This window comes from Ischnura elegans, chromosome 2 (assembly GCF_921293095.1).
Source record: "Ischnura elegans chromosome 2, ioIscEleg1.1, whole genome shotgun sequence".
NCBI lineage: Eukaryota > Metazoa > Arthropoda > Insecta > Odonata > Coenagrionidae > Ischnura > Ischnura elegans.
In genome coordinates this window covers 94497683-94517337 of record NC_060247.1, presented here as the reverse complement: position 1 = coordinate 94517337, position 19655 = coordinate 94497683, and the positions used below count along the sequence as shown (strand labels likewise).

Genomic DNA, 19655 nt, shown 5'->3' with positions numbered 1-19655 from the left:
CATACTATTGAAAAACATCATTTAATTACAAAAATCCAATCTACAAAATTTTAAAAAACCTAGTATACAGTAAAACTTAAACCAATAAACGTCATTAATGGAAAGTACCTGACTTTTTGTTTTCAACATTTAATTTCAAAGTACATGTAAAATGTGGTGATTTGAAATTATCTCAACGCTAAATAGATGGAGAAGATGGGCTTAATAAAATTTTTAAATCGTTATTTTTTCCCAGTGTTGGTCAAAATTTGAGTGACGTATGCACGAATATTACAATAAGGGATTACTCTACCTATAAGTGTGTTGTCACTGACCGTGTTTTTCGTTCGATTTCCAAAAGTCACCACTCGCGTCGCTGATGGATGGAAGGTTTCAAATTTCATACTTAAATAATCTAAAATTAGGATGGTTAACTAATATTTGTACTCGTGATGGTGAGCCCAAAGCGGCAAGCTGAATGAAGCTTCAACGGTACGACAAGTGTTTCCTGTATGTAGTCCCTTGGAATCCGTGAATCATCTCGTATTTTTTTGAAAGAATTAGTAATGCCCAACGAGAGAAAATTTTATATTCATCAATTTCGGGGATGTATAATTTTGTAACCTTTTACGTTTTGCAACTGAAAAAACAACCAGTTTTTTAAACTTTTATTTGGATATTACCGCAAAGTAGTCAGCAATTGACATTAACGTAGCCCTCTGCAAGTCCATTAAAAGCATTAAATTTCCCCACGAGAGAGACATCTCTCTTGGGATACAATGGAACCCATCTCCTCAAAATACTTAAGCACTTATACTGCAAAAAATAGCGAGTGTTTTGAGTAGTTTTCGACAAGTTGAAACGGTGAAATGAAATGCTATCATTGTGCTAAATGAACGAAGCTGTATTTGCTAAATTATGGTTTTTCAAAGTTCACGAATAACCATTAGCAATTTTGATTTGTCAAGGATCATATTTGAGCAAAGAGAAATGATTTTTCTCTTGGAAATATAACACTGGCTTTTATGTTAATCCGCGAAACTGGCTTAAAACCATTGCTTCATCCGCAAACTCTGTATAATAGCAAAAATAAATAAAACTTAAAAATTTCAATTCCATAAATTTTAATGATAAGACTGAAGATGATACAAAGTATTTAAAGCCGAGTCGTGTTATAGTTAAATGAATAATAGTGTAACTTGCAAGTTTTTTTCAGCATGGAAAAAAATCACGTGATCACCCCTGACACCGTTCGATTTATTTAAAAATCAATCGACCGTTGTGCTAGTCAGGTGAAGGGCGAGCGGAAACCGATGGGGTGATTGATTGATTGTGGAGTGAATTTGTTCCTCTGAACGCCTCCGACCCAAACGGATTCACCAGATTCGCTCGCTGCTGGAACAGCGTGCTTCAAAAGGAACTTTTAGCGCGAATCACTCCTCGCAGCTAGACTCCATGTCACTTTCGCCGCGAACAACGCCCGCCTTGCCTTCTACACCATCCGTCAATGGCGCTAGTGGGAGGCGGAGGTTCGTGGGGTCCATTAAGAGCTCAGCGGTGGTCGCCCGTTTGGCTCGAGGCATGAGCGCCGTCGTTCGACTCAAAACGAAGCGGACGAGGGCACATATCGAGCGTGTGTCACCCGCAGTGACCGCTCGGGTGACTGGCTGTCTTTGAGCAACGATTTGCTCGATCAAAGACCACTGCCGACGGAGAGCTAAGCATATCCCCCTACAAAGGTGCAAATATTTTTTCAAAGGGAATCATATCCCTTTTTGACACGAATATCTCACGAGAGGTTATCTCACCTCTCACGGCGGCCTTTAACTAAGTATTGCCTCGCGTGACGTGGGATTTCGCAGAATTCGTTTGCAGGATCAAATATCAAGGACCACGCTCTCAAAGATTTAAAATAAATAAAGGTGTTTGACACTCTTGGGTGTTTGCAATAGGAAAAAAAACTGCAGATCAATCCGCCACCTTTTTATTATATTTTTTGTTAATTTGCAGTTTTTACCGGACTGCACTCAGAAAAAATTTCGGGTGGGATTACATATTGCGGGGGTTCAATTAAAGGGAAAATACTTGAGATTTTGCTAGCGAATCATTTCGAGGGTTTTTGAAACCCGTAACTAAGGGACTGCATAGAGGAGGCATCATTCCGTCAGCAACTCGAGTGGTGACTATTGACAATACTGTAACGCGGGTGGGTGAAAAAAAAAACGATTCCTACTTCCGGAACACCAAAAAAAAAAAAAACAAACACATTTATTCGCCAAAAAATACATACATAGTTACATTTAAATCTCTCCAACCGAAACGTTTTTTCAGTCCTTCCTTGTTGATTCTATTCTCTCCATCAATAACCACCGTTACCAAGGCTCACGATGACTCCTCTGTTAAAATACATAGAAATGAGCTATGGGTGACGACAAATAATAGAGGCGAATTAGAGAATCCTTAGCTGTAATATTCGTGTCCTGCCAAATAACCGCCCTACCAACAGCTGTGGCCTTGATTTTTTAGGTGTATATCCAACATGTGATATTTCGAGTGGCGAATGTGACGAAGAGTACTTTAGGTACCGCACCCAAGTTTCAACTACATCACATACAATACAATCATGATACACAACATTCTTTGCAGAATAGGTATGTTGATACCAAGTAGACTTTCTTTCCCTGATTTGATTAATCAATTTCTGGTTGAAAAACGGGTCTTTAAGTGCTGAATATCCTATAACTAGAATAAGTTATTCCATAGAATTCAAAGTAAAATATAGAATCGCGGCTTTGATAATTGGAATATTCTTGAAACTGTCAATGATCAGTAGAATAAGTTTACATGGACATATTATACCTCTATCAAAATAATTATTGAATTTCATCATGTATTAACAATAGGATGGAATGTAGATCGATCATGAATATTAATAATTAAGCATTCAACGGTGTTTTAATAATTTACAACCATATCCTATTGAAGTTCAGCATTTAAGATCCTCTCTTATGTGATTTGCACTAATCACATGGGCGGGAAAATGCATTAAAAATGTATTCAACCAAAGCTCACAATTCCAATTACAAATAAAAAAGATATCGGAAAAAAATGCACAAAAATACATCGCGTGGAAAATGACGATCGCCGGGCGGCGTCAAACCCCTCCGTCACCGCCCGAGAGCCCCATGGATAAATTCACTTATCTGTATCGCTGCCTGCAGCGTACCGAGCCTCTACGTGGGTTGCCGCTGGCTAATAGTAATTGGGTGAAAATTATGGATTTTACTTCTATTGCGGTAGACAGTGATCCACATGATATAATTATCCCTGCCGAACTGCATGTCAAGCTGTGAGCCATCACTGCGCCAAAGCGTTAAGCAATTTGGGTGCTGTTTTACATCGCGTGACTCGCAATTTTTTTATTCAATCTCCAAAGGCAATTAATGCTACAATGGCTGGTTTTCCATCAGCCTTGTCGCCGTAAAGCGATAGTTTCACCTCAGAAACTGTTCAGTAGAGAGCCTAAGGTCACAGATATACTTTTAAAAATCCTTAATTTCATAAAAATATGCCTATTATAAAATCAAATCCGTCGATCCTGGTGAGGTGAAGTGAAATTTGCCCGTAATGGAATAAAATAGGAGCAATTTACCCCAAAATAACTATTAATTCGACCTAGTTTTCAATGTATCTAGATTTTTAACAAAAATTAATTTTAGTTCGAATCGTTTTTAAACGCGATGAAGTTGCATTAAAAGTTATTTATGCGGAAAAGTTGCACCTTTATTATTTCATTACGTACGATACATGCATTGGAATATATTGATAATGTGAACTAGTTGGCACTTAAAAATAAAGCCAATTCAATAAACAGAGGATACACAATACTAATCCAGTACAAATTAAAATTATATAGCCACCTGCAAGTAAACATTTACATAATACCCGTTTGATCAACGATGAACGTGTAAGGTGCTTACAGTGGAAATAATGTTAGAGAACACGCAGAAGATATATCTACAAATTCATAATGGTCATTTTGCCTATCCATTGCCCAAGTGAGCCAAAAGGTTGAATTTAGACAGTTAATGAATTCCTTTCTCACTGCTGAGATAACAATAAGTCCCGTATATTAGATGAGATTCGTACAATTATATGGCGATCGTATCATATCTTAGTATAAACTACAGAAAGATTTGACAACTATGAAAGGATCATGAATTTCTTGCATTATAGTTGGACTAGCAGCTTAAATTTAATCGAGAGAGGGTTTCATTTATCATGGACAAATCATTAAAATCTAGAGTATACGTATTCTATTTTAAAAAGGCAGAGTAAAAAAAACTATTCACATTAATGAACAAATGTTGAAATACAAATGAATTTCTCATGGATTGGTATTTTGGAGGTTGATTTTTCAGCTTCAATCAGGGATTTGGTATCGCCATTCTATTGTACGGTGAGTCCAATGATGTATGCAAAATACAATCACGTTATCGACAAATCTCCCCCAGCAGTAACAAAAAATAAAAATACATCCCAGAGGTCAGAATGACCAGTAGGCTCAGCCCCGGCATTAAACACGCCATCCGTCGATGCGTGCACACGCTTTGAGTGAATTTTTTTTCGTCACGCTCCACAATTTCACGGAGAGCAAATTGCTCATATCGTGCGGGAATGAATTTGCCTCGAGGGTACCAACCCCCCACGCCCCCGTCGCTTCCTCCCTGAGCTCCCCCAATTATGCTATAGACTGCAGGGCGGCGACATATCCCATGGAGACACTCCCTTCGCGGGCGCATACCGACCGTTCCGGACCGCACGGTCGTCGGGCGCCGCGTCGCCGCCGCTATGTCCCACCGACTTTTTGAACGTCTGCCTCTCTTCTCCACTCCATTTTCGTAGGAAAATTTAGAAAAGACGAAAAGATGAACGGCTTAACAGACGTTTGCCAATATTTGCCTCGATTTGAAATTTTGAACATTTTCCTCAGTATTTTCTCAGAGTAAAAATGTATACATTTGACAGTGCTTTTCATCAATTGTTTGTTGATTTCATTCTGCAATATAAGGAAGGATTGGAAAAAGAAAACTTTGATCGATTTGGTTAAAGTAATATTTTTTCAATAGTGTCTTAAATGTAAGTGTATATTTTTCTTTGCTCTAATTTAGATATGCTCTCAATTTTTGTTTTCGTATTACCACTCGGTGACAAGCTACTAGAAATAACATGTATTACATTATATATATATTTATAAACGTCTATTCTATTTTGTTAAATTAAAAATAAATAAAATTGACATTTACTAATATTTGTCGCGATCTGTAATTTTGAAAATTTTCCTCGGTATTTACCCAGATTTTATGTTTATAAATTGATATGATTTTGTATTTTGCTGCTTAATTTCTCTGCTACTTGTTAGTTTCATGGAAACTTCAAAAGTGACCAGAGATAATGCTTTGAATTGCAATGCCTCGTTAACTAAGTAGGGACGATACCATGCCCAGGGGACAATATGCTTATGAGTGCTTCCACTGTCATCTAATGGCGCAGAATACTTGTCTTCAATCACCTTGAGCATGTATTCCGAGATAGCCGGAATCCTTTCGTGTGGCGCCCATTCAACCGCATGAATCTCACGCTGACGACGAACCGCGGAATGAGCTAAGCAGTGAGCGGCGGCGTGGGGGGAAGGCTTGCGGTTATGAGCCTCGCTGTAATTCAAACCTCCATCGAATCAATCCGCATTTCGGATGCCATGGGAGGGAACTACCTCAGATACAATACTCTCCCGCCTTCTTGCTGAGGTTAACTCTCTGTCCTATAGTTGGGTTCACAAGCCGGTCAATTTGTCCATCAATGCTAATATTTCGATAGAAGACTCTGCAATTGACAGATGAATACAATGGACATGCTCTCTGTTTATTGGTTTCAAATGATAGAAGGACTGATTTGACGATTGGACAATTATTTAATTATCATATTGATTTGCTGTCATGCTTTGCGATGTTATCAATAATAGAGTTGACTTAAATCAAAAACATTACGATTATATTGTAATTTTAATTTTTATGTATTATGAAACGGATACTTAAAAGCAATAAGATAGAGTCTGGACTATTTTTATTTAGAAAATAATTCTTTGATTGTTTGCACAGGAGATAAATTTATCTTATTTTTCATAAAAGAATTATTGATTTTTCCGAAGGAACAATTGTTATTTCTGAAGACGTAGAAATTACGTTCATTATAAATAGCATTTGATATAAATTAATTGCATCTGATTACGTTAGAGGCGATGACGTATTAGTAAAGTTATGAATTACAACGCTGCGAATAACGAAACTAATTCTACAACGCTTCACCCCTGTTTTTCCGAATTTCATAAATTAAAATTAGAAATTTCTAGCAACGACACTTGCATAATATATCGAAAAAATATTGGTATTTAAGTAATACCTACTCTTGGTTGTAATAAAATGACTTGTTTCCGAATTAAGGGTCACCAAACTTGGCGAATCTTTCGAAAACCATAAAAAATAGTTAAGTAGTTTTGTTCAGAGTCAAACAAGAAAATATATCTAGTGTTTCTCTCCATTCCACCCCATTCCATTATATAATTATTGTTATCCTAACTCGAATGCCCATTAAATCTGCGCCGACAGTAAGCCATTCCTTTTAATTGTGTTATCATGGCGTTGTCTCCTTGAATACATCACCGGCCCCAAGCGCATTAATCTCCAGCTACTCTCTCTCAGAGGAGAAGAATGAAAGAAAAACACCCAAAGGTGAGTGTATGACAGGGACGTGATAAAAAAGTTAAAAAATCACCATTTCACTTTCTGAGTTATTAGACCAATTATTTCTATAATTGAAGTCAAAATGTGATGTTTTATTGAAAATGGAGCCAAGATATTTTCGAAAATTGAAGCTGGAGTAGCAGGAAAAATTCAAACGAAAAAAATAATTTTTTCACAAGCATGCACTCTAATGTATCGAACTGCTTTATATTCATGACGAAGGTTTACACAAGTGAACATAGGTTTTGTTCGGAGTATATTTGAAAATATTGCACTAGGTAGACATATTTATGAAGGTTTAATATCTGTGGGACCTTCAAAAATAAATTGTCAAAAAAATCCTCGCAATTTCTATGACTTCAGAAAGACCGAATGTAAGAGCTAACAGCTCATTTACCGTCCAAGCGCCTAAAAGATCTGTTACGCTTCACCAGAGACAAAAGGGTCAAAACATAGCATCCGCAATAAAATAAAAATTTAGACACCTCTATTCAACCAGTATCAGAGGTATTAGACTGTTAATTGCCTTTATCAGTATCAAAATAACGGGTTTGAATTAGGTAGAAGAGTGGACGACTAAAAAGTTTAAAGTAAAAGTTGGGGAATTTGTTTGAACAAAGTATGTATTCATTTGATTTATTTTGTTTACATTGTTAGGATGATACTTTTGGCATCAAGAGCAATGCTTCTGTGAAATAAGATGTTTGTGCACAATTTTGATGAAAACACGGTATTAAGTGGGCGCTCATTTTGACACATAATCGTCACAAATGCTGAAATCCTATGGAAAGGGTGGGGAAATTGATGACTGTATGATATATTTTCCTAAATAATCTGTTGTTCAAATTAAAATAATGTTATTTTGCCACATGAAAAGTTTTCAAAGTGATAATTGATCTTCTTACGTCATATTTACGAAAAGATCGCATTAAGTAGTAATTTTGAATCTTGTAGTTACAGGAAAATTCCTGTAAATTGAATGTATGGTTACAAATACGCCGACCTCAGCATTTTCCTCAGAAAGATGGACTGAAAGAAATAACTGCACCCACCATTTCTCTCAAGACCCCTCCTTAAAAACACCTACAGAGGCATTGGACAGATCATTGCCTCGGACTGTCTATGCCAAAGGTGAAATACCTGATTTGAATCAGATCAGATTAAGAAAATGGTTGCCTATGTGACATATATTTTCGTAAATAATTTGGCTTGAATTGTACAATAATGCTATGTTTTTAAAATTGATAGCTGTCGAGAAATATCTGATATTTTAAATAAACTAATTATGAAAAGAAAGTAATATCTGATATTTTTACGATATATTTACGAAAGGCTGGGATCAACCATTAATTTCGAACAATGCAGTTGTGGGGTAGGTAAACTCCTTTAAATTGAATGAATGGTTCCAAACATCCCAAGCACAGTCTTTTCTTCAGAAAGAAAGACTGAAAGAACAGTGACTACTCCCACCCTTACCCTTAATACACCCCCCTCCTTAAAAAAAAAGGGTTCCTGCTCCCGGCCCTCCCGCCTGCCTCCGCCGCCCCCCGGAGCAGCAGGACCTGCCCCCAGGAGAGAGGGGGCGGAGGGCAGAGGGGAGGGGATCGATGGAGCTAAACCGCCGCCCCATCCCAACTCCTACTCGGGTTGCGGGGGTGGGTTCCCCGAATATCTCACCACCCGCACAGCAAGTAATCCGCTTTCCGTCTGTTCGACTCTAATCGCACAGAAGGAATCTCGAAGGCCACTCGCGCTACTAAGGAGTACTGCACCCCCAACACTCCCAACCACGATTTCCAACACTCTATGTAAATGGACATCCGAAATCATTCTTCCAATCAACGTTATGCCGAAGAAATAACATAAGTATGAAAAGAAAATCGATCTAAGTCATGGAAAAACTTAATCTTTGAATCTTCATTATTTTTGCACCTTAATAGGCCTGATTCTGTACACCACCGACATTTTTCCATGAGCCTAGAACCTTAGAAATAACGTTATTTTGACACAAGTGTCGAATAAACTTCGAAAAATACCATTTGGAGTTTTTTCATGCATCAAATTTACGACCTGGTGATCTCAGAAATGTTAAGACTCATATCACGTGAAGTCCCTACCAAATGAAAACTCTTTCTCCCCATGGCAAATACTACTGAAGACTAATTTAACTCTCAAATTATCATCCTTTACATCCAAAAACATTTGCCATATCAGCGACATTCACGTGAATAAATAAATAAATATGAAAATATGAACGTTGTAGGTGGTAGTGTAACTTATACAAAGCGTTTCCAATATTTGCACACCTTGAAGGGCCAAAGTCAGTTAAATTTCCCCATGGCTTTAAGAGTTTAGAGCCTCGATTGCGTTATCTTGAAACCGGTGACTCTTAAATGTCTTAGAATGCCATTTGAAACTTGAAGATTCAATCTAGTGTAGACGTCACGCTCTCAAACTATCGAGACTCCTCTCAAGTAAAGTCCCTTCCGCCTTTTGTTATTACTATTTGTCAACCCTATCATGGTATTTATGCATCCATAAATCACTTGTGAAAATAGCATTCACACAACGGAATACATAAAAATGACAAGAAAATTTCCGCAGTGCCGACCAGCTAGTAAAGTATTATATCTCATTGTGGCTGCACAGCTTAAGAGTTCCTATTTATTAGGAACACGCTGAGAAAGACCAACAACCAAAGAAAAACCAACTCCCGCCGGCAACTATTCAAATCCTGCAATTGGCGTTCTGCATTGGCCAATAAACTCAACACAACCGATGGAGCAACAGCCGAAAAACACGGAGATACCGTTTCGGTTTCCATTTATATCGTTGAAAATGGCGTCATTTGGTCGTCAGTGGCGTTTAAGGAATTTAATGTGGCCTGTTTAATCTTTGCGGCTTTATATTTCGGCAAAGGGTGCCTTTCAAAGCTTTGACATTTGTCGCAAATATGACGTCCGCGTCCGCTCACGAAAATAGCATGTTTCTACCTCGACAAGCATCTGTTAAATAGACTAAAGGCTTGTAAAAATTGGCTAATAGTCTTAAAACTATTAAAAATTTCAGCAGCAATGCTTTTCGCATTTTTCTCAGCCTATTAAATGGTGGATTGATTGATGATTTTGCATATATAAAATTCCAACATTGGGACGCTCTTCGCGAAATGTTTATCGACGAAAATTAATTTATTTTTGCGTTGTTTACTGATCAGCATCAAAAGATACCATTTCAAATCCTGTGTGAGTAACCCCAGTTGAGACGCCATACGTACGGAATGTTTGACACTCCGACTCGTGAACTTTCAAGAAATCCGATCCTTGGCTTGCAAATGTCTATGGATCCCTCTTGCCGGTCGATTTTTTTAAGAGTTTATGAAATCGCTATACACGCGATGAAATGCATGAAAATAGGAACAGTTGAATTGTTGGACGTATCTTTTTTCTTGCAAAGAAGCTTAGGATCGGGTTGACACGGAGGCCAGTTGTATTGGCTTTACACCCTGTGGATCAGGATTCAAATTCTGACAGTGGTGAAGACTAATAAAAGATTTCCCGATCCCCGCTTGAGTGTTGCCTGAAAGGAAAATGAAGCGCAGCACTGCACCCGTCGAATGGGACGTTAATCCATGGCCCCTTCGTCACCTATCGTAAAGAGGAATCTAAAGGAGCCGGGTTTCTCTCCATCATTCCTTCCCACATTTCCCTTATGGCTCTAATGACCTCAGCTGTTGATCGCTTCTTCCAAATTTTATAGCCCCGTGGCTAATACTCCTTGAGTGAGAACCTGACATGGATGAGCCTCAAAGATATGTTACCATAGAAGAACTGACTGAAGAATAACGTCATTGCTATGGATTGCAATATTTAATTAAATAACTTTGTCAGTTTCACAGACTAATTTCTCAAGACCGGTTTCGTCACAGTGCGACATAATCTGGCGTTAATACAGGAAATACCAACTCTTGAATATTCTAGATCAATGGAACGATAGGCGACGAAACCTTGACGAAAACGGTCGCGTGAAATGAAATTTGCGAAATTATAAAAGTTATTTTACATGATATAAAGCAATTTCAAAAATTAATGCCTGGAAATATTTGAGAAATTCCTTTTCTTCTTTAATCTGGAAATATTGATTACATTATGGATTGCAATGCTCGCTGAACTTATATTTCGACTACTGTATTCTCTAAGAACGTAACTTTGCACAACCTCGAAATTATCGGGAGTAGGACTCTCTCGAGCAACTAGGATGAATTTTCATTCGATTGAATGGCGTACCATCGCATTTTTCGAGTTACGTCATTTCCATCTCATTATAGTATTGTGACGTCAAATAAAAGTACCAAAGATATTAAAGTATTATAGTGGTTGCATAAATTAAAATGAACAAAGCGTGGTGAGAGGGTAGGGGTCGCCTTCCATTTAGGATGAAAAACTTCATCGAATGTTTTTCCTGTACATGATGTGTGTCCACTGAGTACAATGATGAAAAAAATTTTAACGACAGAAAATCGTATTGCACCTTGGACAAAATTTTTTGATATCCAGATGCTAGTGAATATTGCTCCATTTTTAAAAAAATCCACAGTTAAAATGCTCTTTGTGAATAACTTCGGTCGTAACTCTGTAGGTATCCACTTTTGCTGCGAAAATATTATCTTTAATGTTAATAAGCCTTAGTGAATATCAATGTTGTGAAACGTTATCGAGCTTATATTTAATTTACAATTACCGAGAACTAGGGAGACATAGCACATCACTAGGGACGGAATTGAACGAAGTTTATGTATTTATTTTGTCTCTTACTGTATCAATAAATCACCTTTTGCACGACAATACTTATCTGCAGAAATGCTACACAATCTCTCGGCACTATCTGTTTTCTACGCTCCAGCAAACGTTATCAAAAAGTCATCGCACGCAAAAATAAAAATCATCGCAGTTCTGCGGGAGCATCACTAAGATTTTTTACGACGCTTCGTACATTTGCGCATTAAAAATGCACGAGAGTTTCACTTTTTATCCTTCATAGAATGTCATTGCATACCATCCAATAGGGGAAATGAATTTGAGTGATTAATTAGTCCAATGCAAACAATGCAAAAGCTAATGAATACAATCACATCAACCGGCACTGGTGAAACTCTATCTCGGTCGTTATTTGCTCTTGCAGTCGGTTTCAGTCAGGTCAAGTAAAAAAAAACTCCCGGCCGTAACTGCACGTGCCATGAATGCAGTGAAATATTAAAGCCTGCGAAATAAAAAGGATTGTTTTCCCTGGATTCAACTCACAACTCCGTTCAGGTTTCATTCCACTTCGGTTTTACAATTTGGTGCGTAAAAAAAAGCTTATCTCACTGCGCGCAGCACGGAAGTTTCGCTCGTGATCTTATCACGGATATACGTACCAGTTACAAAAAGACAAGTTATCCTCACCTACGCAACGGGAGATCAATGGAAGGATCTATTAATAAATTATAAATAACGAGAAAAATTTTTTTTCTCCATCATTTGAGGTTGGTTGCGTTGGTTGTTGGAAGTTTGGTTGTGCCCAATCTCAGTATCGGCCATTACAAACGTAATAGAGATATTTCCATTGTTTGAGAGTAGCATTGGTTCAAGCAAATTTTACTTTCACTCCAGTTTCACGACTCAGTGCGTAGAAAATGCATATTTCGCTACCATCAGCACGAAAATTTCACGCGTGTGATCTTACCAGAGATATGTTTTTGACTTTAAAAAGTTTTATACTCGACTATCTGCCTAATAAACTTGGAATTTCCTGATATATTCATATGATAGCCAATTGCAAAAAGAAACAGTAGTCTTATGTACTCAATGAGAGATTTCTGAAAGGAATATTCAGTAAAGTTACAAGAAAAATATTTTTTTTGTGCATATGGTTATTAGGTTTTTAAAATTAATTTTGACAAAGCATGAACTACGTGTTTTTTTTAAGATCATTCGATAGAAGACCATGAAGGGCATATTTTTTGGAAAATGCCATAGACGTCATTTATTAGTGGAACTCTCTTAAGAAGACACATCATTTGGTAAGTAAGTCATGTAAGTGGTCATAATTTATCAATCTGTAGCGTATCACTCGTTTAATACCAACGAATAATCATGAAATATCCAGGGTAAGTGGAGTGGACTCTTAAGCATTTCCCTCTATCCCAAAAACAAAGATGTTACTCATGAAAAACAATGAGGAAAAATTTTGCTATTAGAGTGCAGGAAAATGTTTTCATACCCTAAAAATATCGAGATGACCGATCCGTAGTGCTTTCTCCAACCGGCCAGGCGAAAGTGCGTCGATACAACGACCCCTTCGCTTGGCTCCGAGGCGAAAAGACTCGCCTACCAGGATCGGTCGGCATCTTTCGGACCTTTTATTGACCAATTCGTATCGTATTGACCACTCACATCGAGAGCCAGCATTCTCTCGGATGGCTTGCCTCTCTAACCGCCCGGAGGCCATGGAACAAAATGACTCTCGCCGCTGGTACAGCTGAGCACTGGGAATAGGTACGCGCGCCAACTATCCTCGTTTATTTCACCACTTAGGACTCGCCTTCGATATTTACACAACCCAAAAATGCATTTTGCTACCTCTTGGAATTAATTCAAAGTTAGATAGCATTAATGGGTTCCAGATCGGAAAGGCTCATTCGCTCCAAGAGCAACTGTAGGCATCGTTAATACGCATATTGAGACCATCTACGCTGCCATTTAGCGTAGTATGTAGAAAATCATTAAGTCGAAAGAAAAATCAGTAGAAAATTGTTTTTATTTCACGTGAATTTGTGGGTCCTTTTTGAATTATATGAAAGGTAAGACTTAAACATCAAAGAGATATTTCATTAAGCCATAATTCTCCAACTTTATACATGATAACAAAATAAAACTCCAACTTTAGAGATCTTTCACTGGATTGTATTCACAAATGACTCAGTACTAATTAATGCTCGCAGATGTGAAATAATTCATGCAAAATCTCGTCCTTGGAGCGCAAAAGTTCTTTATAATGACGGCAACTTTCTACAAAGCAATTTTAATACAATGCTTTATAAAGGACAGCTCAGCCCCATGAGTAAAGAGATGTGCGATCCTCGTGAAAATCAGAGAAATTACATGCGTTCCACTAAAGGAAAATAAACAAACTCCTCCTTCTCCAACATGGCGGCTTAAAATGAACGACATCGTCTACTATGGTAGAATATGGACTGAAGATAAGATAAGATATGGAAAGAAGTCTGGCTAAAAAAACTTCCTCTTTCATTTTAGTTTGGGGATCATGATGTAATGTTGCTACTTTAGTCACAGTACTAGAAGGGGAAATTGTTCTGATTTTGGATTCACTAAAAGTTAAATGAATGTCTTTGAACAGCATTCCAATGCGTGAATGAGTTAGACATCACCTTCAAATAAATAAGATATCGTATAATGGTACTGTTAAACACGAAGTGGCTAAGGTGATGTCCTCAAAGGGTAGAGAAAATATGAGGGTCGTTCAATAAGTCCTAAGAATCTTCGAAAAATTGTTATCTCAGTATAAAAAATTAATGTTGTTCAGAAAGTAGCTCTTGTGACAAGTAAGCTGTTACGGTTTCTGCTGTATCCATTCCATGGTTTCATTTTTGCTGCCGATTTTAGTGAACAAAATTCATTTGTTTATAGTGTACAGATGAAATTGAGTTTTTTTGCGGTGACGCAACTCTAGTTTTATGAAAGTGTTAGCGCCGAAAGATATAAAATAAAAATTGAATGAAGCTAATGGAAGACCAGCTCCTGTGTTTAAATATATGAAATAGTGGGTAAATGAGTGAAAACGTGGCCGTACATCCAAAAAATGAACAATGTTCCGGAGGCTTTGCGGAAGTGTCAATGCACAATTGATTTAATTTTGCACGAAAATTTGGGTGTGAAAAAAATATCGGCAAGATTGCTGCCGCATTTCCTCATATATAGGAAAATAAACGCAATCGTGTGGTCAACTCAACTAGTGTTTTGGTGCTTTTTTTCGCAATCCTGAGGATTTTCCGCATTAATTCATAACTTTCGATTGTGGGGGTTGTCGGGAGGCCAATGAAGAACACTTCTTCACCAATTTAAGGAAACCGTCTTTAATTAGTCTTAAACACAGAACAATACACAGTGGACCGCTCCACACACCACGCGTCCACACCAAAACGGCACCATAACTACTGTCCTTCCTTCTCCCGTAACTCTTATTTCTCCCACTAGATGGCTCCCAATACCAAGTGCTGCCATCTAGTGGGAGACATGGCATCAGTGCCGCCATCTAGTAAATAATATTGCTACACGATGAAATATGGATTCATTACTATACTACAGAGGAAAATAGCAGGTAAAACAATGGAATATTGAATATGAACGGGCTCTAAAGCAGGCGAAGATACTGAAAAAGTCCGGTCAAGTCATAGCAACGACATTTTGGAATGTATGCGGAATTATCTGAAACGATTTAGTGGAAAAACGACTAAGAGGAGAGTATTATCCATCGTTTTTGGACCGGCTGATATTAGAAATCTAGAAAAGCGCCCACATTTGAAACAGAAAAATTTCTTCCTTCACGAAGGAAACGCACGATTGCACGTCTGTTTGGCGTCAATAGCTAAAATTACAGGATTGAACTTTTTATTATTAAAAATTTCACCGTATGCACCAGATTTGGCCTCCAGTGACTAGTTATAGTTTCAAACTTGAAGAAATGGCTTTTCGGACAAAGATTTACGTCTAAGGAGGAGTTCATCGACTAAACAAATACCCGTTTTTAAGAGAATATCCCGAAATTTTACCTTTTGGACGGCTTAAAATGCTTATAAAAATACTTAAAAACCAGCATATGGCTGAAAGAAGGCTACAATGGATAATATAAAAAAATGGAATAAATATAATTTGTTTTTACATCCTTTTCTAAAGACTAATTGAACGACCTTCGTATCAGTAAGCCTAAATAATAGTGAAATTCAACCAACAGTTACTACTTGTAAATAATTTCATTTGCTTGTGCTTGGAATAGGCAAATATTAAACTCCCATACATACTTATCAGCTATACTCACCTTGCTGCAGTGAATGGAATCTCAAAGTGGTGTTATCTGAAAAATAAATAGAATTGGTTATTACAAGCATTCAATGTGTTTCAAATAATTATCCTATCAAATAAAGATACTTAATCTACCGTATAGAATAACCAACGATTTTTCACAGAAATGTCACGCTAACCAAAAAGTGATGCAACAAAGATAAATATGCCGTAAACAATGGTTTTAAATAGTTCCATTCACGAAAAAAGAATACCATTTTAAAATGCATATTTTAAGTGCCCGAACCCATCACTTCTGAAAATGCATGTCATAGCCGAGTTCTGATCCCAAATATAGACAATTTTATGAAACAGCTGAAGCCCAAAATAAAAAGTGATGCGGTTTTTCCGATGCTGTAGTTGCAGTATGAAATATTTAAGGCTTCAGCCTCGAATCGGTATACTTTTATGGTTTTTATCGGGGTGTGCTTAGTCATCTCCGACATCCGGCAGCTTAACATCCTCGAGATGAAGACAATGTTGGAGTAAGCAGCGGAAGCATGTCTGAGTAGACTCAAGTCATCTGGATGTAAACGCAAAAAGTCACAAGAATGCAAATCGGAAAAGCCTTTGCACACAATTATATTCTCGATAACCCTTTTCTCATCAACGCCTCCTCAATAAATATTAAAATGTGTATATACCATTGAACAAAAGGACAGATTTAGTTTCATTTAAAATTACTTATATCGATGAATAATATATTAAAATGTAAAAAAAAATAATCCTGAAGCTTCCTCCATGGTTATCATATATTTACCATTGTAAATAAAGGTTAAAAACGGATAAATATGTCCACCTATGTTAATTATAAAACTTAGGATGATAAATATGGGTTAAATATTGTTCACCTATGTTAATCAATCACAAAAGATGAATGATATGAGTCTAAAACCCATACAATTAAACTAAAAGTATTCCAAATATTAACGACGAAATTCTACATGCAAAGTTACACTCGCAAACCAAATTCGCCAATTTTTTAAGTTCCATTAAAAAAAACACTGTAGTGGTCAGGATAACTTTCAGGATACCTCGACATCCGTGTGCCACTAGAAGCACTTATAAAATTACCACTAGTTTTTGATTGGAAATGCGAAGAAGAACAAGGTACCAAGTGCACAGAATTTCAAATTTCATCGAAGTAATTGCTATTGCATGTCGGCACAATTGGAAAGGAATCTCGTTTAATGCATATTGAAAACTCAATATCTGCCCTTTGATTTTAACTGCTGAGAGCTCTCAAATTTGAACCGACTTTAGGATATCGTTTGGGAAGAAGTCCCAATTTCCAGGTTTGGCGCTGAGTTGTGAGTGCTCTGCAGGCCGCCGTTAGAGAATCAATCACTCAAGAGATGAGTGTTCAAGGCAGTCAAGCAGGGCCGGAAGCAACCAAGAACGTTCATGAAGAGAAGTCTGTCCGTGGCAAGAATTTACTTTAGCATGCGAGAGAATCATTTCCGCAGCGTCGCGGGTGGCATTTAATTGCAACTTGACGATTTCGATTTCATAAACTTGCTCTCACATCATGAAGCAAAAAGTTTCAACTTCAAATTAAACTACCCTTAATTTTAGAAATATAAAAAATAAAGCACACCCTACGAAAGCAAAATTTAAGGTATACACTGCGAAATTATTTGTACATGCTAATATCTATCATTCTTTACAAAGTAGCATTATTCATAATTTTTTTATGATACGCGTAATACATCAATGAACATTGCGTCTATAATCGCCTATGCATATCAATAATTCACCACCTGCTTTGAAACAACAAACTTGAATGCATTTTTCTGCAAGATTCACAAAGTTCTACGAATTAATGAGGAAAAAGGTAATTAAACTATTTTTCCATTTAAGGTAAAAATAAAAGGAGGAAACAAGTGTTAATTTTTTTTACAGTAAAACATCTAAAATGTAACATGAAAGTACTGGCAAAGTTTTTTTATGAAATTGAATGTATCCTTTATGCTACTTGAGTCGAAGTTCTGTGCTTAAAAAAGATTAAATTTCATCATAAACTGCTTTTACTCAAATGCACAGAGCCCTACCCGTGTAATCAAATCCCTCACATACTTCCACATATTTTGTATGTTAAAAAGGTTTTGTATTTATGCATTGTGAGAGAAAAAAAAAGGATTGTCAAAAATAACTAAGTTGCCTTTAGCATGAGGCCCTACCTTTCAAAATGTAATTTGGCATTAAAAGAATAGATTATCATCATTTAAAAATAAATTGAGAGTGATTACACAACAGTTTTGTATAATAAACTTAAAATACTGTAAGAAGCGAATGTTTCCGCTAGAGAACTCTTAAATCGAACGCACGCTGAAATACGGGAGCCTGTCAAAATATCTCCCACACGAGCCGCGGTCTCATCCGCCAGCATCACTACTTCCATCTAGCGAAACGCCTTGGAATTACTCTCCTTGCCGTGGCCTATTTGTAACGCTTCAAAAATAAATCGTTCCCAAAGGGCCCGCTACGCTGGCGGACCATCTTCTTCCCACGTCCTCCCCCACCTCCAGGGCCCTAGTTCCGCACTCATAATCTCGCCTCATCACTATTTCCTCCTCTCTTTTAAGCGAATCGGCCAAAAAAAGTCAAGCGGAAAAGCTACCACTCTCTCCCAAACATCGCCAGCGTTCTCCGCGAGCAGTAATCGTAGCGTGAAAACCGAGCTATCACTATAAACGTTTTGAGATTCAGAAACATGGCACATTAGCTACGCGATGAAAGCAGGTTATGACTCCCAATGATTACGAATAGCGTTATTTTGGTGTAAACACATTTCTTCGCGACAAGGAAAAGGCATCACATAAAAATCTAAATGAATAAATGTCAAAGTAGGCGAATACCACAAACTTTGGACGCAGTCATGCCCGTTGTGAGAAAGACAATATGCATTACACACGAAAGGTGAAAATATAATTCACTGCAAACTTTTTTTTTGATCGGGTTTTGCAACTGGAAAGGACTTTAAATATCCGGTTTGACATGCTAATTGCCGCAAAACTCTGTCATATAAAATAATATTATCACAGGCAATTAATTGGGAATAGACGTATGGTGATCAGAATACATTTCACTCATTTCCAAGTTCTTTGCCTATGATCTCATTCATATCTGCTTTACTGGTTGAATATTCTCTATTTCATCTGCGTTAGGAGTAGATGGTGGGGTCAACAGACTTTCAAACCTCTAAAAGTGAGCTCATACGCCAAACAAGGTAAATGATGTTAGCTTAGAGAATGGGTGGGATGATAACGGACTTATCCCTTCAAAATTAAATCAAGCACTTAACTTCACATAGGACCAATGGGAAATTTGAGAGCTCTACCTCTGCTCAATACACCCGAGAAACTTGAGCTATTTCATCACCTTTTGTCCATCAGGAATGCATCCACTACACAGCTATTACTGCCGCTCACTGAACAAAGGCCTCCGTCAAGCACGGCGAATCGAGTATATATTGAACGATCACGCAAAAAACCTTTCTTGGAAGTGGGGATAACATCCACAGAGCGAGATTCAAACCTGTGATCGGAGGATATTGTGTGACAAAACTCATCTCCCAGAAATGAACTCCTCAGTGCCTTCTCAAATTCCCTTGCTTATTGCCTTTCCCAGAATTTATTTTTTTATCAAATCACTCTCAAAGCTCAGCTCTCTTTTCGCGCCAAAAGCACAGCTACCCACGCCTCGCACACGCGCTGTGTGTTCTCCGCTTCTTCCAGATCGTTCTCGTCTGCTAGTAATC

The 19655-nt window shown here is 37.5% G+C and overlaps 1 protein-coding gene across 1 annotated transcript in view; it reads right to left on the bottom strand.

The window, feature by feature from the left end:
- The window catches only part of LOC124153213, a 478788-nt gene that overhangs the window by 140755 nt on the left and 318378 nt on the right, over positions 1-19655 (bottom strand). The window contains exon 4 of the mRNA XM_046526313.1: positions 15873-15908. Coding sequence (XP_046382269.1) covers positions 15873-15908 — 36 coding nt within the window. The remainder of the gene's footprint in view (positions 1-15872; positions 15909-19655) is intronic.